General features: G+C 39.3%; 1 protein-coding gene across 2 annotated transcripts in view; it reads right to left on the bottom strand.

Annotated features, from left to right (window-relative positions):
* The window catches only part of SPHKAP (SPHK1 interactor, AKAP domain containing), a gene marked incomplete at both ends in the record, with an annotated part of 175395 nt that extends 157878 nt beyond the window's left edge, over nucleotides 1-17517 (bottom strand). For both annotated transcript variants that reach the window (XM_080689986.1, XM_080689988.1), the window contains one exon: nucleotides 17486-17517. In XM_080689986.1, the coding sequence (XP_080546112.1) occupies nucleotides 17486-17517 (32 nt within the window). The remainder of the gene's footprint in view (nucleotides 1-17485) is intronic.
* Between the last annotated feature and the right edge of the window lie 564 nt (nucleotides 17518-18081).

Here is an 18081-nt window from a genome sequence, read left to right as displayed (position 1 = left end):
AGCTCGATTTATATGAACCTTCTGAATACAATGCCTTAACAGATTTATTTGATTATGGACAATCTATTGTATATCAATCAAAGATGCATTTATGGATTAACAAATTTGTAAACTATATTCTTACATATATTATATGTATATGCTGGCCTGCTTGTGAGGCAATAAATATTTGCTTTCATGTCCTAGGTTCAGTGCCCCTTTTTTCAAACTGCCTTTCCTGTCCTCTCAAATAACATATTAGAATCTCTGTTCTTTGCGCTCACAGGTAAACTTGGTCTAAGCATCATCAGATAAAATTTATGTTTTATTTAGTCATCTAACAAATATTTTCCAGTGCTGATATTGCACCAAATACTAGAGCTGATATAGCGCCAACTGCTATTTCAGGTGCTGCAGACACAGTAATGAGCATGCATAGACGTGGATACTCTTCTCCAGCAATCCCACAGCCAGTGGCTCAGTGGGAATTGAGCAAAATAACCCTATGAACAGGTATGGATATGTAACTCCCATGGACTGTGATGTCAGAGCAGACAGAGGCATTTGACTTAGTGAAAGTGGAGCTTCAGTGAGAAATAGTTTTTCTAGGATGGATGGAAACTAACCAGGTGAAGCAGAGATGGCAACATTCCAGCCCAAAGGGCCAGGTGTGTTAGAATGAACTAAAAGTAGGTCAGCTCATACTGTGATGGGAAACATAAGTCAAGTGGAAGAAAATATGCCAACTGCTGTGTGCATGCATGTTTCTATTATGATAACCTCATTATAACCTCATTATGATGCACCAATAAAAGTATTTTTAAAAAGTACACTAAAATTAAAAAGAGAAGGCTGGATATGAACCCACTTGAGCTCCTATGAGACCTCTGAGGCATGAGGTAGATGTAAAGTGGCAGGGTACAGAGATGACTCAATCCGGAAACAGAGGCATCTTGCTTCAGAAAGTTAGTGGTTGGGTCTTTATCTGCTACACGAATTCCAGTTAATCAGGGAGCCGAGTTTCACAGGTCATCTAATCCACTATTACATCTTGCCTTTTACTAAAATGTTTCATCATTTGTTCTTGCCAGGTTGAATTCCAAACTTTTGAACCTTCATATTAAGTCTGTGACAATCAGTTAAAATGCCTTGTGTTTGAGATTTCAGTATTGAATAAGAAGATGATGGCAGATTTCCTATTGTATTCTGTGAGGTACATGATCTGTAAAAATTTATATTCCTTCAGAAGGGTATGATTCATGGGCAAAAATGGCGGTCAGAAGGAAGGCATCAACAGAAGATAGAAAGTGTTTGAAAATGATCAGGGATATATGCCTTGCTTTTATTTAGGGTTCATGTTGGTAGAAACTAATTCCTGTTCTTCCTCTAAGTAATCACCCTCGCACCCTGTAAAGTTGGGAGCCCGCCCTCCGCAGAGGCCAATGTTTGTGCTTCTATGCACTTTACCTCCAGATAGATGATGGTAGAGGAGCAAGAAACAGAATGAGAAATGCCTTAAATGCTTATTGCCCTTTTATAGCTACATCAGAGAACCTTAGCAGTTAAGTTGGAGAATGTGGGTACATTCTAGGTATTAACAATGATAGGTAATATTTTGTGAAATGGTGTCTTTTACATTTCTTTTATACCCATTGACCAAATCAATTAGATCCTTATCCCTGAGTATTTATTGGTAACTTTTGTCTTGGTGTATGCTTGAACAAGACCACTGGTTTGCCCACCAAATTGTATTTGTGCATCCATTAAACATTGTCAATATCTACATAGTGGGAAGAATTTGCTGAATTTAGCTATTTGCTGTTCATAGTGCAAGGGTTGTGTGACACATATACATCATGTATTTCTATAGTAACTAAACTCTGAAAGGCAAGTGGAGAAATGAAGGACAAGCAGGTTGGAAGGACCCCTAGCAGAAGAAACCTCGCCCTTCTTAAAGCCAGTGCCATGAGGAGGTGGCAGGCTCTAGACGGAATGAGGTTTTTGTACCCACAGAAGCTGAGTCATTGAACACCGGGGCTTCCAGATGAAATGGATCTTTCTGTCCTACTTTTAGTGGAAGCAGGGAACAGTTGCACATCAGTGAATGACTGGATGTTAACAGCAACAGTGATGAACTGGAGTCTACAGACAGGTCCAATATTTAGTAGAGTTTGGCTTTATGTATGACCCTAGAGAAGAAAATAGAAACCCAACTGAGATTATTAAACTAATTGAATAGTAGACCCAGAGAGAGAGAGAGAGAGAGAGAGGGAGGGAGGCTGAGAAATTTTAAGAACACAAAAGTGCTGTTTATTGAACACTTAGCAAGTGGTATGAGAAACATTTTTTATTAAATTCCATAAGATTTAAATAAAAACCTGTCACTATACATGATTGTCATGTATGATGCAGCCTGAGGTAGTTAAGTGACCCACTTCCCCTTAATCTCTGTCTCCTCCTCATTCATTCTTCATTCTCTTCCTCTTTCTCTCTCCCACCTCTCCTCCCTGACATTGAGGAGGAAATGAGGAGAAATCTTTTCTGTCTACAAAGTACACAGAAGGTCAACCTGGATATTGCTACCTCCCTTGCTACATGCATCCTTGTAGAGGATGCTACATGCATCTTTATATCACGAGGAAGAATCCTCCCAGTTGCTTCCTTTCACTGCATGGCATGTGGCCAAGCTTTTTGGTAGCTCTTTGGTAGCAGATGTCCTTGCACATCTTGAGACCTAAGGAATGCTTTTAGTGTGTTTCTTTTGTGACTGCTGCCACCTTTGAATAGCCCTCTCCTGGTGATTCTATGATCTCAGAACTCTGTTCCCCTCTAACCTCTGACCTCAAGTGCTGTGCTATTGAAGGTACAATTCCTACCCCACGATAGGCTTCTGATCATGGTGCATTTACAACGTGTGTGGTATTGGGTTCCATCTTCTGTATGTATTACCTCAATTAGGGCTCCCGGGCACCTGTCACTTGAAAAGCTGTAACAATATCACAGTGTTTTTAGGAAGATTCCTGGTCCCCAAGGCTTAACGTAGTCTGAACCCAGAAGTTTAGGTCTCATTTCTCTTCTATCTTCTTCAGGTTTTTTGCTCCAGGCACCCACCTGGAGCATAAATTTTTTGCATGCCCTTCTTGCCCTATGACTTTTTCAGCTGCAGTTCTGGCTGTCAGAGCACCCTTCCTAAAAGGATTTTCACTCTTCCATTTCAGTCCCACTCACTACGATATGTTCTCAGAGACCATGTTCTTTTCCCTTTGGAGCACAGATAACAATTTCCTATAAACCCACCAGTGCAACTGACTATTGTCTTTCTCGCCCACTGGTAAGACAGTTTTCTGACGATGGGGCTGACTCATTGTGCTTTTTCAGCTAAGTTTATCTGGAATATAGTAAAGAGGTCAACGTTGGAATTGAACAAATGAACGAAAGATTTCTGCTTTCCCAAGGCTTGGCATCCATTTAATATTTGACCTCAACTCTATATAAAGATGCTTATGTCTTGTGCGGTACTTTATTCTGCCTCAAAAGCATGTGGAATTCATTCCAGGGACCAGTAACTACAGAACAATAAAAGATAGACATATCTATTCCACTGAGGTCCTGGCCACTAGAGACAGTGCCAGAAAATCACCACAGGGCTTACAACTAATGGATCTACTTGATATCTTTTAGTCTTTGAGTAACATTGTGGTTCTACAAAAGAGAAGAGAATGAGAGAGACATTTATCAAGGGTCTGCTGTCAATGGTCTTTCACACATTCAATTCAAATAAAGGGGGCTAAACCTGAACCCAAGGCCCTCCTAACTCAGCCATGCATTAAAAGCTAGACTCGAGGAGGATGGTATGGTGACATACATCTGTAACCGCAATAAATGGGAGGCTGAGACAGGAAGATCACAGGTTTAAGGCCAGTCTCAGCAACTACATGAGACTCTTAACAACTTAGCAAGACCCTGTTTCAAAATTAAAAAGTGTTGGTGTAGCTCAGAGGTGGAATGCCCCTTGGGTTCAATCTACAATGTGTGTGTGTGTGTGTGTGTGTGTGACAGGGAGAGAGAGAGGGAGGGAGGGAGGGAGGGAGAGAGAGAGAGAGAGAGAGAGAGAGAGAGAGAGAGAGAGAGAGAGAGAGAGGAGAGAGGCTCTTCTCCATGTCGTTTTTGAAGGATAAATCTGTTATTCTGGTCTGGGTGGCAACTATCATACTACTTTGACTTTATGAAAATTCATTGAACTATAAACTTACAATTTTCAGCCTTTATGTGCACATTATACTTCATCAAAAGATTTGTTAAAGAATGATTGTGAGGTATTTTGAAAACATAAAGACATAAAGACCTCTTTAATCTTAATTATAGGGAAAAATTTCCCAGAGGATTGAAAGAGTTTGAAATATTTGATTGTCCTTGTGTTGCTCAGGTAGATAATTCACTCTTATACAGAGGATGTTTGTGGCCATGGAAAAAGGTTTTCATAAGTGCAATTCCCCGAAGAACGTCAGTCGATCGTTCCCCCAAAGATCAAATGTCCTTGTTACTCATAAGCCAGCCCCTGCAGTTACAAGATTGTGTAAGAAAGTAAATGTTTCATTAACCACTTAACGATTGCTGTCTATACTCGGTGCTCGTGCAGCCCTCTACATGTCTAACCACTTCCCTGGAGCGTCTGTCTCTGTCCATCAAATCAATGCCTTTGGTGGTGGTTGCTTCTTGATTTAAGAGGTTGTGACATTTATTTAAATAAATGCTAATCAATTAAAATGACAACATATACAGAAGATGAAGGATTTCAGAAAGGTGAAAAATGTGATTTTGGAAAACTCTTTAATCACCTGTCAAACGGGAGTCTGAGTGAGACCAGATAATATTGAAAGAAAAGAAAATCAATGAAGACTGACATGATGGATGTGTCACACAAAAGACGACTTGAGAATCAAAGAATTAAGAAGAGCTTTGTCGGAATTGACGGGCTGTTGAGTGTAGTTACAGAATCGACACTTTCTGATCTAGTAACACAAAATGGCATAATAATGTAAAATTTTGAAGGGGAAACTATAATCTTCCAGTCCAATTACACCTAGTTTATTGCCGCTCATTATGTAAATAATATTTATTTTAAAATACTGATAAAATAAACTAATTTTTATTTTATTATTTTGCAAGGTAAATCCCCAATCAATCATGCTAACATTGTTCCCTATTTAATATAGCACTCGGACTTCTTTCTAGAGAATTACTTTACATTCACTTTTCCTGATTCCATTTATTCTTTTGTGAAAAAGACCATGTGCAAATTATTAGGCTTTATTCTTTCCTTTCAGACAAACAAATGAACCTTTGCTTCTTTTTTTTTTTTAACTTACTCCCAACCATCCCTTATCAGTCTTACGTGATCTTCCAGATAGAAACTTGAATTAATCTCCACCTTTATGCCTTTTTTCTTTTTGTGGCAGTGAGGATTCAACCCAGGGACATTCTATCTCTGATCTCCATTTCTTCCAAGTACACTCAAAAGCTATACTTCTTCTAAGTACACCTCTAAGCTACACTTCCTATTTTATCTTTTTATTTTGAAGCAAGGTCTAACTACATTCCCACACACTGGCTTCAAACCTGCGATCCTCCTGTCTCAGCCTCCCAAGTGCTGGGCTTGCAGGCTTGCCCCATTATGCCCAGCTCTTGCCTCTTTATGTATGCTCATATTTGTTCTATGGAGACTCTGCTGGACTCAGATTAAACACTGGGGAAGGTGTCATCATTAATTCTGTGTCCACATTCCTCCCCTGCAAGACTAGTTAGTCTGACCTACAAGGGCTGAAGGTCAACAAGGTTGTGACAGCAGCTTCGTTGGGTACCACGGATGTTAAATCTCTTTCTTGCACACTTCTGATTCATGTGGTGAAATTACAGCTCATTTTTTAGATTATGTGATTTCTATGAAGTCACCACCTTTTTTTCCACCTTCATAAGGGAGGAAGACTGATGCTATTTTGAAAGAATGCCAGGTCAGATCACTGACCTGTTGGTAATTACAGAAGGGGAGGGAATACATCTGCTTAATTGATATTTTGAAGCACCATTGATTCGTTTAGAAAAAACTAAAAGTCAAAGCTCTCAGGTTATATTAAGTGCATGAGTCAGTGATGAACGCATTGAACAGGACCAAGATTTCACTCAGAGGGAAAGACTGCAACTGGCTCTTTATGTCTTTTTATCTGGATTTTATTTTTGATTTGAATTACTTGAATAAATACTTTAAATTATTTGTCCACGTGAATTAAGTGGAGGAACTGGCTAGTCAAACTGAAAATGAGAGGATAAGTCTATTCACAGCGGCCTTTTGAAAGTTCTTTACTGCATTCTTTTTGCATTCTTAGTTCAAAATCATAGACTTGTAAGAAAAAAGAAAATGTGTTAAAACTGACATTGATACTGCTGTATAAAGAGAGGAAGTGTTTAATTCTTATAACATTGAAAGCAATAGTAAATATTTTAAAGTTCCTATCATTTCAATGCACTCTGATATCTGAGAAAATTATGCTAATATTTAAAGTGTACAAACTGGATAAAGTATTTTTAAATAATAATATTTTTAGCTGGGTGTGGTGGTGCATACTGTAATGCCAGTCCTTGAGAGGCTGAGACAGGAGGATCTCAGGTTCACAGCCAGATTCAGCTATTTAGTGAGGCCTTTCTCGACTTAATGAGACCCTGTTTCAACGATAATGAACAAAAAATAGGGCTGGGGATGTAGCTTGGTGGTAGAATGTCCCTGTGTTCAATCCCCAATGCCACAAAAATAATTAATATTCTATATAAATTGATATTCATTATAATTAAAACATATATTTCATCATATTTATGAATTTCTATGACTCTATTTCACAAAACTTTATTATCTATCCTAATATACATTCATTCTAAAACAGTTTATTTTACTTCAGTGTAGTAAATGTTTTATTTTAATTTATTATTTTAATTACTTATTTATTTATTTATTTTGCAGTACTGGAGATGGAATCCAGGGACATTCTACCTCCAAGCTACACCACCAGCCCTATTTTTTATTCTTCATTTTGAAACAGGGTCTCCCTGAGTTTCAAAGGGCCTCACTCAGTAGTCGAGGCTGTCCATGAACCCGATCTTCCTGTAGTAGCCCCCCAGATGTAATCCCAGCATGTGCCACCCCACACTCAGTTAATAATTTTTAAAAATTATTAACTCATTTTAAAAAATTGGCTTAGGACCTTTCCGATGAAATCTATCATTAAAGACAGTATAATTTAATATGAAGACCATCATTTCACATGTTTCAATTTGTCAAAGATCAATTTCTTGAATATATTAGAAAATGATTCTTTTTCTTTGCTTACAAAGAAAATTATTCATGAGTGAGTGAGTGATTTAGTGATATTACATTTTTTCAGTAAGACTCTGTGATGACAAACAGAAAAGTTATAAGGAATAAAATCATAAAACATAAATTAAAACTCAGAGAAAATAGCCCTATGTTTTCATGAGGTCGATATCATGGTTAAAAGCAACATGGATATTCAAGTCATAAATTTCTCAACTGTTGTTATTCTTGAGCTTTGAATTTATTTCTCAGAATTGTAACTGATGTGAAATGGTGACATGAGTAGTTATATAGACATAATTTTTATTACAAAAAATAAACAATATACTTAGAAAAGGTAACAGATATGTGTTTTACCAGAAAATTCCAAGAGTGTCCAATTATGTTTCAGAGATTATTATTAATAATTTAATTAATATACTTTTGTTGGTGCATTGTAACGATACATTATAATGTGGCTCAGAGTGATAGACACATACATGCATACAGCACTTGGTAGGAGTTCAGAGCTTCATTCATGATTCTCTAAATATTTATGTGATTTAAGAAATCCATGTCACTCTTCTCGATTTTGACTTCTTTATGTGTAAAGGAAGGGGGTTGAACAAGATGGTCTTCACCAAAGTCCTTTGTGGTTCTAATAGCCCATGGGCTATGTGCTCTCATTTACCAGCGTATATAGAACTTCCCTGATGTTTCAAAGGACATATTTACAAGTGATTTTTTATTGCTCTACTGTACATGTGTATGATAGTGAGATTGATAGTGAAACATTCTTAGATGCGTATTGGATTATTTGGTTTGCTTCTTTTGTAGTACCTCTGAGAAATTGTTTTAAGAAGTCAGGGGTTACCTGTCAATTATGCCAGATGTTGCTGAGAATCAAATAAGAGAAGGATTGATCAGTTTTTTGTTTAGTTTGAAAGATGTACCTTGGGAAATAAAAAGAAAATTTAGCATCAGGAGGGTTCTAGGTATCTACCCGCCATGCGTTTCCTTCCACATTTTCACCCCAATGACCTCCAATCAATTCACACACTTCTCTCCTGTGCACAGATCATGAAAGGGGAGGGGGAAAGGGTCTTGGTCTTTCCTACTGTATCATTCCTGAAGTGTCAGGAGAGAATATATTTGTTCAGTGATTGTTGCTGGAAAATAGAATCTTCAGTTTTTCTTTGCTTGTGTTGACATACCACCCAAATTAGTATTCTGTCAACCACTATGCAGCAGAGATAAGCCTCGTGTGTGGTACGGGACCTAATGTCATTGGTTATCTTGAAAGTCATGAGCATTGCATCATTTAGATCAAATATCATAGTTACATCTTTATCAAGGAGGAGAGTAAGTATAATCTTGCTCTATGCTTAGGAACACACTTTGTGCTACTCACAAAATACTAACCCTAATGACCAAAGCAACAAACACATGATAAAGTGAACCAGTAGGGTGTCCAGATCTACCATGATCTATCTGACTTTGTGGTCTTCAACAATCTTGTAGAATCCAGTGATTGTTTCAGCTCAACCATCTATACAGAATGACTTATTTATCAAAGAGGAGAAAAATATTCTTATCACCCTTCCCTTTTATTTAATAAAAGAAAAGGAAAGAAAAGGGAGAAAGAGAAGGAAAAAAAAATAACTTCTGGTTACAATCTCGAGTTGTTCTTCAAGAGCCAGGATGGTCAAGTTTTAGTTTAATTAGTGCCCGGAACAGACAGAATAGTGATCCATAAAGACATTCACATCCTAATTCTTGGAAGCTGTCACAAAGCAAAATCAAGGCTCAAGATGGAATTAATCAAATGACTTCATATAGAAGATTATGCTAGATTATCTAGGAAGCAGATGTAATCACAAGGCCCGTTATGAATGGAAGAGGGAAACAGAAGAGTCAGTCAGTGGTCAGAGGAATAAGATGTGAGGACCAGCTCTCATTGCTAGCTCTGAGGATGGAGGAAGTTGGTCAGGAGGTAAGGAAACTGGTAGCTTTGAAAGTCAGAAAAAAAAAACAAACAATGCAGATATTTTTGCACAAAAACCTCAAAGAAGGAATCCTGCCAACATCTTGATATTATCCCAGTGAGGGCCACGTGGGGCTTCTGACACACAGAACTGTGGAATAATAAATGTCTGTGTTGTTTTAAGCCACTAATTTTATGACAATTTCTTAAAGCAGCAATAGAAAAGCAATATAATGTCTTTATGTTTTTTGAAATTATGTGAATTTCCAGAGCCATGGCTGCTTTGAGAAGTTCAGGGAACTCTTTTGACAAATTGGTTATGTGATTGTGTATAAAATGAAAGGAATAAAAAGGAGGTGCACTGGCCTACACAATATCTTTTAGAGAGAAAAACCAACCTCGTGGCAGAATACATCAACTCTTCTTCCTCAAGGAGAAACGTGGCTTGATATGCAGGCAGAGGTTACAGTGTCTGGACTTTGGGCCTTTGTTGGGCAAACTCTTTAATTCGGGTGCTCATTGACTGTTGCTCCCGACGTCTCCACTGCATTCCTGGGGTAGTGTCAAAACCTCTGGAAGTACCCACATGCTTTTATGGCTGCTCTCCATTCAGAGATAATGTTTGGAGAAAGACTGAATCAAAATGTATTAAGAAAAGAATGGCATGTCGATATTTTTTGCTAATCAGGGGGAGGAACCATTTCCTACTCATCATTAAACACTTTAATAACTTTCTTATAACAGGGGATCAAAAATGTCTAGATGAAGTGAGGTTGGATAGCACAAGGAGTTCTCAAAAGCCCACGAGGACTGTGCACAGATTAGGGACAGAGAAGGACAATGATATAGTGAAGTGATGAAGGTCGTGCAGTTTGACATCTTAGAGTCCAACCTCTGACTTTGTTGCTTACTAACTGAATGACCTTGAATATGTTATTTGACCTCTGTGAGCCTTGGTTTCAAATCTTTAAAAAAGAAATGAAAGTAACAGCTTTGAACTCCATTTCCACATAGGAAATTTTAGTATCCTACACAAGATTCCTGACTCTCAAAAACAATTACAAGACGTGAAAATTAAGAAAAAAAATTATAAAACATTCAAGGGATTAAAAAACCAACAACAGTGAACTCAGGTATTCATGGATGTTATGATTATCTGGCAAGAAATTGAAAATAATGCTTTTTATTTTAATGGCTCTGATGGAAAAGGTGGATAGCATGAAAGATCACATGGGGAACTAACGTGGAAATATAAAACTAATATAAAATAAAATGGAAACATGGCAACCAGTTGAAGAATGGCTTTGACAAATACATCTATAGAATCAACCCAACTAAGGAAATGATCAATCGACTCTAAAGCAGGTCAGTGTAAGTTACCTGCCTTAAACAAAAGAAATAGAAGGAGATGGAGATGAAGAAGAGAAGGAAAAAATGAAGAGGAGAAGCAGAGGAAGACAAGAAGGAGGAGGAGGAGAAGGAGGAAGAAGAGGAAGGAAAGGAAAAAGTGGTGGAGGAGGAGAGAAGGAGCAAAATATAAAACCATAAGACAGCATGCAAGAGATGTATGCTAATTAATTTATGTGGGATTGAAATTCTAGAAGGAAAAAGGAGAATCAGAAGAGAGTAGGGCATATAGTTGAAGCAATCATTCCTGGTTTTTTCCCCCAGAATTAATAACAGGCAAGTTCCAGATCAAGACATTTTGAGAGTGTCAGGCAGGGCAGATACAACACACAGACATATACATGCACATTCCTTGGCAAATCACATGCAAATTTCTCTAAACAAGACACAAGGAAAACTTGAAGTCACAAAGAGTTATGTAAAAGACACAAGATAAGGAACAAGGGTAAGAATGACAACAGCCTCTTTAAATATCTTTAAAACAGTGAAAGATGAAACTGGCTACCAATGTAGAACTCTATTCATAAAAAGTATGTATCCAAAAGTCAAGGAGATACAGACTTTCTTAGACAAACAAAAACAGAATTCATTGCAGACAGCCATGCCTTACAGGAAACAGAAAAGGAAGATCTTTGGACAGAGTTGTGCAATCCAGGCAGGATTTGCATCTATACAAATGAGATGACAGATGCACAATAAATGAAGGTAAATAAAATTTGCTTCTTATTTCTAATTATTCGAACATATCTGGTTTAAAGCAAATATAATAACTTAAAGTAAATTTTTAACATTTTTATTTATTTATTTATTTTTTGGTGGTACTGGGGGTGGAAACCAGGGGCTTTTCTACCTCCGGGCTAGACTCCCAGAACTATTTTATGTTTTATTTGGAAACAGGGTCTCACTAAGTTGCTGAGAGCCTCACTAAGTAGCTGAGGCTGGCTTCGAACCTGTGGGATCCTCCTGTCTCAGCCTCCCAAGTGCAGGGATTACAAGCGTGTGCCACCTCAACCAGCTTGTTTTTAACATTTTAACAAAGAAAATATATAGCAACAATAGGACAAAGGATAAGAGGAGAGAATTCATAATTTATACACTGGATGTGAAATGGCATATTTTCATTTGAACATAGACAATGATTAACAAACCTTATACATTCTAAGTCCTGGGATAACCCTGTTTTTTAAACCAAATATTAGCAGTAAATCAAGAGAGCAGATAAAATGGAATTATAAAAAATATTCTCATAACCCAAAGTAAAGCAGAAAAGAAAAAGGAACAATGAACAGATGGCAGAAATAGGAAATAGCCAGATGGCTGGTAGACTTTGATCCATCCCCATGTAGAGTCCTAATAAATGTGAATGTCTCATTACATCACTTGAAAGAAAGAGATTATCAGATGAAATGAAAGCATCTGATACAGTGTTCTGACCACAATAAATAACTTCAAATATGAAAATATCAGTATATTAAGAGCAAAAGAATAGAAAAATAAACCCAAAGAAAGCCAGAGTAGCTATACTACTATCAGATAAAGAAGGTTGCATGGCTGAATTATGTGAACTATTTACTAGTTTTGATTTCCAAAATTTATTATGGGTCATATTTAGAGTAATTTTTAACCACAATAGGTAGAAATCCCCAAATGTAGCACCACCCCTCGCACTTCACACGTGCTATCTCAATTCAACTTCACAGCATCCTTTTCAAGCATTTGAAGTGTTTTACTGGGCACACATTCCAGATGCTGCAAATAAACAACAGAGCGGGCAAGCAAAATAGATAATCAATAACAAATATGTGGCAGGACCAAGACTTCAATTACTGGGCTATCTGATATACAAAAGAGTGAGTTCTCATTACATGTTCTATAAGGATTCTGTTTCTCTCCCTGTTCAGAGTAACATTAAAAACAAACCAAGCCTAGCATTCTTTTGCACGAGAGAGTATTGCTTCTGTCTCTTTTCAGGCCTTGGTTTCATCTCTCTCTCTTTCAAGAGGGTGAAGTCTTTATCCGTATAATGCTCAATGGAGAGTCACGGCCATGATAGAGGCCACTGCATTACAAAATTTAGAAGCAAAAGGACATAGCAAATCAGTATAGCTGGGGTAGCCAGGCGGTCACAGAAGCTATTCCTTCCCCCGGAAGGAATAGATGAGGACTAAATGCCAAGTTTCTAAATTTATCATTTGTTTCTTCTTTTCCTAAAGATTCTTTGGCGATGAAACTCTCACACATAGAGAAAATCGGTGTTCAAATGAGTAGTGCTAGTCAAAGGAGACTTCTTATAACCAAGGTGCATTAGAAATAGCTCATTTACAAATTAATAATTTGTAACAAGTACGCACATATATTACTAAAGGAATCACATGGATGGAGGCTGAGAACCCATACAATTTGCCTAAATTACAGTGTTAATGGTGAAATTCAAGACTTTTTTTTCTTAAAAAATAAAGTTCTCTGTTAGAAACTGCTTTCAGAATTTTCTATCTCTCCACCACAGATCCATTACCCAGCAGCAAGGTGGGTTTCCAGAGGCCTCAACATTGGACTCACTAATTCCTAGTGTCTCTTTCTGTGGCAAATGGTACCCCTGGATGTTTAAACCCTGATGTCTATGAACGGGGCTATGTGGCTGCGACCTAGTGCTGGGCTTGAGGAGAGGATGCCGTCCAGGATGAAGGATCTCAAGGATGCATTCCAGGAGAAGGCATTATCTCAAGTGGACATGGAAGGCTGCATCTCACACTCACATCTGCTCCTCAAATTAGGGGCAATCGATCAAACCTGTCTCAGAATCTCAGAATCTCAGAATTTCACACAACTAAAACACAGAAATGTACGTATACATTTGCATTTCTCCTTTTGTAGAAATTAAAAAAAATAGTCATGCAACAAGCATTTACTGATAAAAGACCTTACCTTAATATAAAGTTTGACATTGTTGGTATCCATTTAAAAAACTATTTTTCCCCTACAACTCACATTAGGAGAGACAAAAGTCTTAAAATCCTGAGGAATTTTAGTGACATATTGCTGGGTTAAACTTCAGATTGATAAAAATAATCTGACAGAGAAACTATATCAATGCATCTAATCATTTCAAAACTTTTAAAAATGAAGTTGTGTTTTTACCAAAGTACTATATAAGATTTTATTATTAAAATCAAATCCAATAAGTTAAACTAAACAAAAAGAACCAAGCTATACCACATAAAATACAAATACTTAGGAAGAAAGAGAAGACCACTTTCTAAACTTCAAATACAAACTCATTTTTCTCAAGTGGAGAAATTATTACCATTTTAGAAAAACAATATTTTCAGTACTTGCTGTCTTTAAAAGAAGAGGCTGCCACCATGTGTTCTAAGAATTATATAAATATTTGTCTGAACTATATACCAAAATCTCTTTATACTTCATTTGAAATAAAGTGTTTGTTTTTAATCAATACAAAATGAAAGCTGGATTTTAAGTCAGAAAAACAATGGAGACCATCTAGCTCTGCTATATATTATTTGCATAGGTATAAAAATCAAATGATTTGCTTTATTCAATTTCCTTTTGCTTTAGAGCTTTTGTTAGGAAGGGGAATAGTATCTGTCATAATTAAGTCAAAGGGTATGATGATCAAATAATTTAATATATGGGATGACAGAATAAAATATAATCCTTACTGTACATAAATTGGTTTCCAATGGAGGGAAATTCTTCTCTCCTTCTCTTAGGAGCAAATACTGTCTTGGAGTAACTATACTCCAGAAAAACTGGAGGAAGGGCTTTGAATTCATTCATTTTTCAAATATATACTTGTATGACCTTAGAAAATTAAATAAACTCGAGGACTAAAGGAATTCTACCAAAACTTTTAGATGTAACACCCCCAAAAAACCAAAAGCTTCCCTCTAATATTTTTGTCTTTGAACTTGACTACTAGTCAGAAAACACTTGTACGTCACTAACTGGCAAGATTTAATTTCTCTAGAGCTTAATTTTCTTTCTGGAAACATCTTTTAGCTTTGATAACCAGTGATTTTTAAAATCTGTAGTGCATTTGAAAGAATAATCATGGCAAAAATGAACTGAAGTTTTCACAGAAAGAAGGTAATACAGTATAATAATTCCAAGAATAACCCACATTTTAAAAAACACTTTAAACTTTCTAAAGTAGGTGAGTCAAATTAAAGATTAATATTCATAGAATATTGCTTGATTAAAATCTCATTTATATCTTTATTTAATTGAAAATATTAAGAACATAAAAAGTCCGACAGAAAAAATATATTCTACAATCATCCTCCTGTCTTACTAAATCATTTTGTCTTCTCTATCCAATTAAACAGAATTTCTAATTTTTTTAATTCTTAAGAGAAACAAATGTATAATCACCAACTTAATTTTATTAGATGCTGAAAATGACTCAGATTTTTGAAAATGTGAGCCTTGACCAATACTTATTTAATATTTCTTGACTGCTGCCATTTTCCTGAAGACACTTGTTTATACTATTCAATCAGCAACCCTTTAGAAGTCAAGGTTTTGTGGACAAGTCCTATGACCGATGCATGATCTGTACACATCAGTTCAAATTCTAGTTTACTTTTAGCATATATAAAATTTAAATGCCTGCTGGGCTGGTGGTACACAACTGTAATCCCAGTACTTGAGAGGCTGAGACAGGAGGATCACAGTTTTGAGGACAAACTCAGCAGTCGCTTGAGACTCTTAGCAACCTACTAAGACCATGTTTTAAAATAAAAAAGTAAAAAGGACCAGAGGTATAGCTCAGAGGTAGAATGCTTCTGGGTTTAATTCCCAGTACAGCATGTGCACGTGCACACACACACACACACACACACACACACACACACACACACAGTATACATGCCTATGATTTTCAATTAAAAATAGGTGAAATTACTACACTGAGCAGTAAAAAACTGTGATGTCTCTTGGTGCATAAGTGGGCATATTCCAAAACTTTAATTTCCTGCAGCCTATGTTAAATCTCTATGAAGATTTTAATAGTCTACAATAAGATACAGAGTAATATCATTACAGTTAGTTGGTTCTGTATAATGTCTTTTTATAACACTGCAATAGAAATAATTTTAAGAAATCACTGGCACCATGTGTTTCTAATGTTTCAGAAAATGTCCCAGTATTAGAGTAAGAATAAATTATATTTGAGACACAGCCATACGGGTCTGTAAAGTTGGATTTAAACGATGCAATCTGTCAAAAGCCTCTCGATTGGAATGTTGAGAACACTTGTTCACCATTTCAAGTCTAAACCCTATTTACCTAGGCAGTAGAATGGATGGGTGTAGAAAGTGAACCTCCAATTAACTCGACTTTCGGAATGCTTTACATTTATACCTAAAAGTCAGCGGTGCTTTCTTCTTTATGCCTTAGGACAGAGGGGAAAGGCTTGGTCTTTTCACAGGTTTGTTTCAGAGGGCTAGAGACTTTTCACTTAGGAGCTGCTGAAAAGGGCTTTGTTACCTGGTGGTGGAGGAATGCTTCAGCAAAGAGGACACACTGGTTGTTTCATCCCTGAATATACATGCTTCAGGTCTGCAGATGGAGGGCTCCGAGACTTGAAAAGGCAGTCTCTAACCTGGTCTGCAATATCATATCATCTAGGTGTGTGCCTGTGGATTTGGGGTCTTGTCTCCAAGTATCCAAGCTTAAAGTGTTTATTCCATGCCTGGTATTCTCAGCTAGACTGCCTAGACTTGGGGGGTGGGGGTGGGTAAAAGATGACCAGGAGATCATCACTGATTCCAGATGGCGAGCTTGGCTGGGCAGGCCGGAGCCAGAGACCCCTGCCCTATGTTCAATTGTCCCTCTCTCTGGGTGTGAACTCTCCCAGCTCTGGCAGAGCTCCTAGAACACAGAGCAACTTACTCCGCTGGTGAACAGTCAGCTCACATTCACAGGTGACCCCTGAGAGGTGTGGGGCGAGAAAGGAAAATCTGAGATTCTTGGATTCTCAGACCTTATCCAAAGGAGTGTAGCACAGGGGTCGAAGGGAGAGAAAGAGACAGGAGGAGACTCGGACCACACCAAACCCTTCGCTGGCGCCTGACAAGTTAGGTGACTTCCCTAACCTGGGTCCTGGCTGAGTGGTGACCCCAGGGCTGGGGAGTCCCTCCGAGAAAGCTCAGGGTCGGGGTGTTAAAGGCTTAACTGGCAGGGGATATAAAACAGGGAAAGGGGTGGACTGGAAGGAGCCCAGTTCTTTCTCATCGGATGTGACGAGAGCATTCCGTCAGGCAGGGGTTGGGGTCATCTGCCCCATCTGCAGCCACCACTGCCCACCCCAACAACACCAGACCACCCCTTCAGGTCAAAATGAAAAGTCCTCCCTTCCCTGTTATCCCTACCTTGAAAACCATTCCCACCGGGCATACAGCCTCTCCGAAGCGCATCCACGCAACGTCTGGCTCCTGGGTACACCACGGGGCAGAGAAGCCCTAGGTCCTAGGGACTTAGAGGCGGCACCCGGCTGCCCCCCACCCAGTTTGGCTCCAGCGCGCAGGCCCCACCCAGCACCGCGCCCCGAGGGGCATCCCGCAGGGACCACCGGGAGCGGCTCCCACACCCTGTGCCGGACCTGTTGTCCAGTCCGGAGACCCCAGTCTCCTCCAAGCCAGCCAGCCCGCCCCTCGCAAATCGAGGGGGCCCAGGGCAAGTTTGTGAGCGACGCGGAGCCCGGAATGGAGTTGGAAGGACCTTGGGTTGGACTTCGGGGAAGCGAGCCTTACCTTGGTACCAAGAGCAGGGAGGTGCCATCCATTGTTGGTCGGTGCGCTGAGCAAGGCGGAGGCAGGGAAGTCGTGGTGCGCGCGAGAACCGGGCTCGCAGAGCCGGCGCGATGCGGGGACCGGGTGCGGGCTGGGGCCGGGGAGCGCGGCGCGCAGCCACCTCCCCGCGCTCCCCTCCCGGCGCTCGGGTCCTCCCAGCGCCCGGCCAACCTCAGAGCCTCCTGCCCGGCTGCGGCCGCCTCCGCGGCGGTGGGTCTTAGCAGCCCAGGCTGCCTGTGAGCATCCTCCAGGCGCCCCGCCGCAGGGGTGACTCGGGCAGCTCGCCTCTCCCCGCCGCGCCGCCTCCCCTCCCCTGGCCTCCCGGCCCGGCTCAGCAGGTCTGAGCCCCGGAGTCCTCGCCCACTTTCCCACTTGGAGCGCTGGCTCCCGCAGTTCCCGCTCTCCCCGCTGGTCGCGCACCTTTCCCGCGACTGCCTCTCCGGATGGGATGTGATTTCTTGTTCTCCTACCCTGTCGAGGTCAATCACTCAACGACCCACCCAACTCTTTTCCCTCACTAGGACTTTACGGTTTGGGGTCCTCGCATTTCTCTTTCT

Source organism: Muscardinus avellanarius, assembly GCF_963383645.1.
Source record: "Muscardinus avellanarius genome assembly, chromosome: 2".
In the NCBI taxonomy this organism is placed as follows: Eukaryota; Metazoa; Chordata; class Mammalia; order Rodentia; family Gliridae; genus Muscardinus; species Muscardinus avellanarius.
The sequence above is the reverse complement of the archived record's forward strand: the minus strand, read 5'-3'. Positions and strand labels throughout refer to the sequence as shown.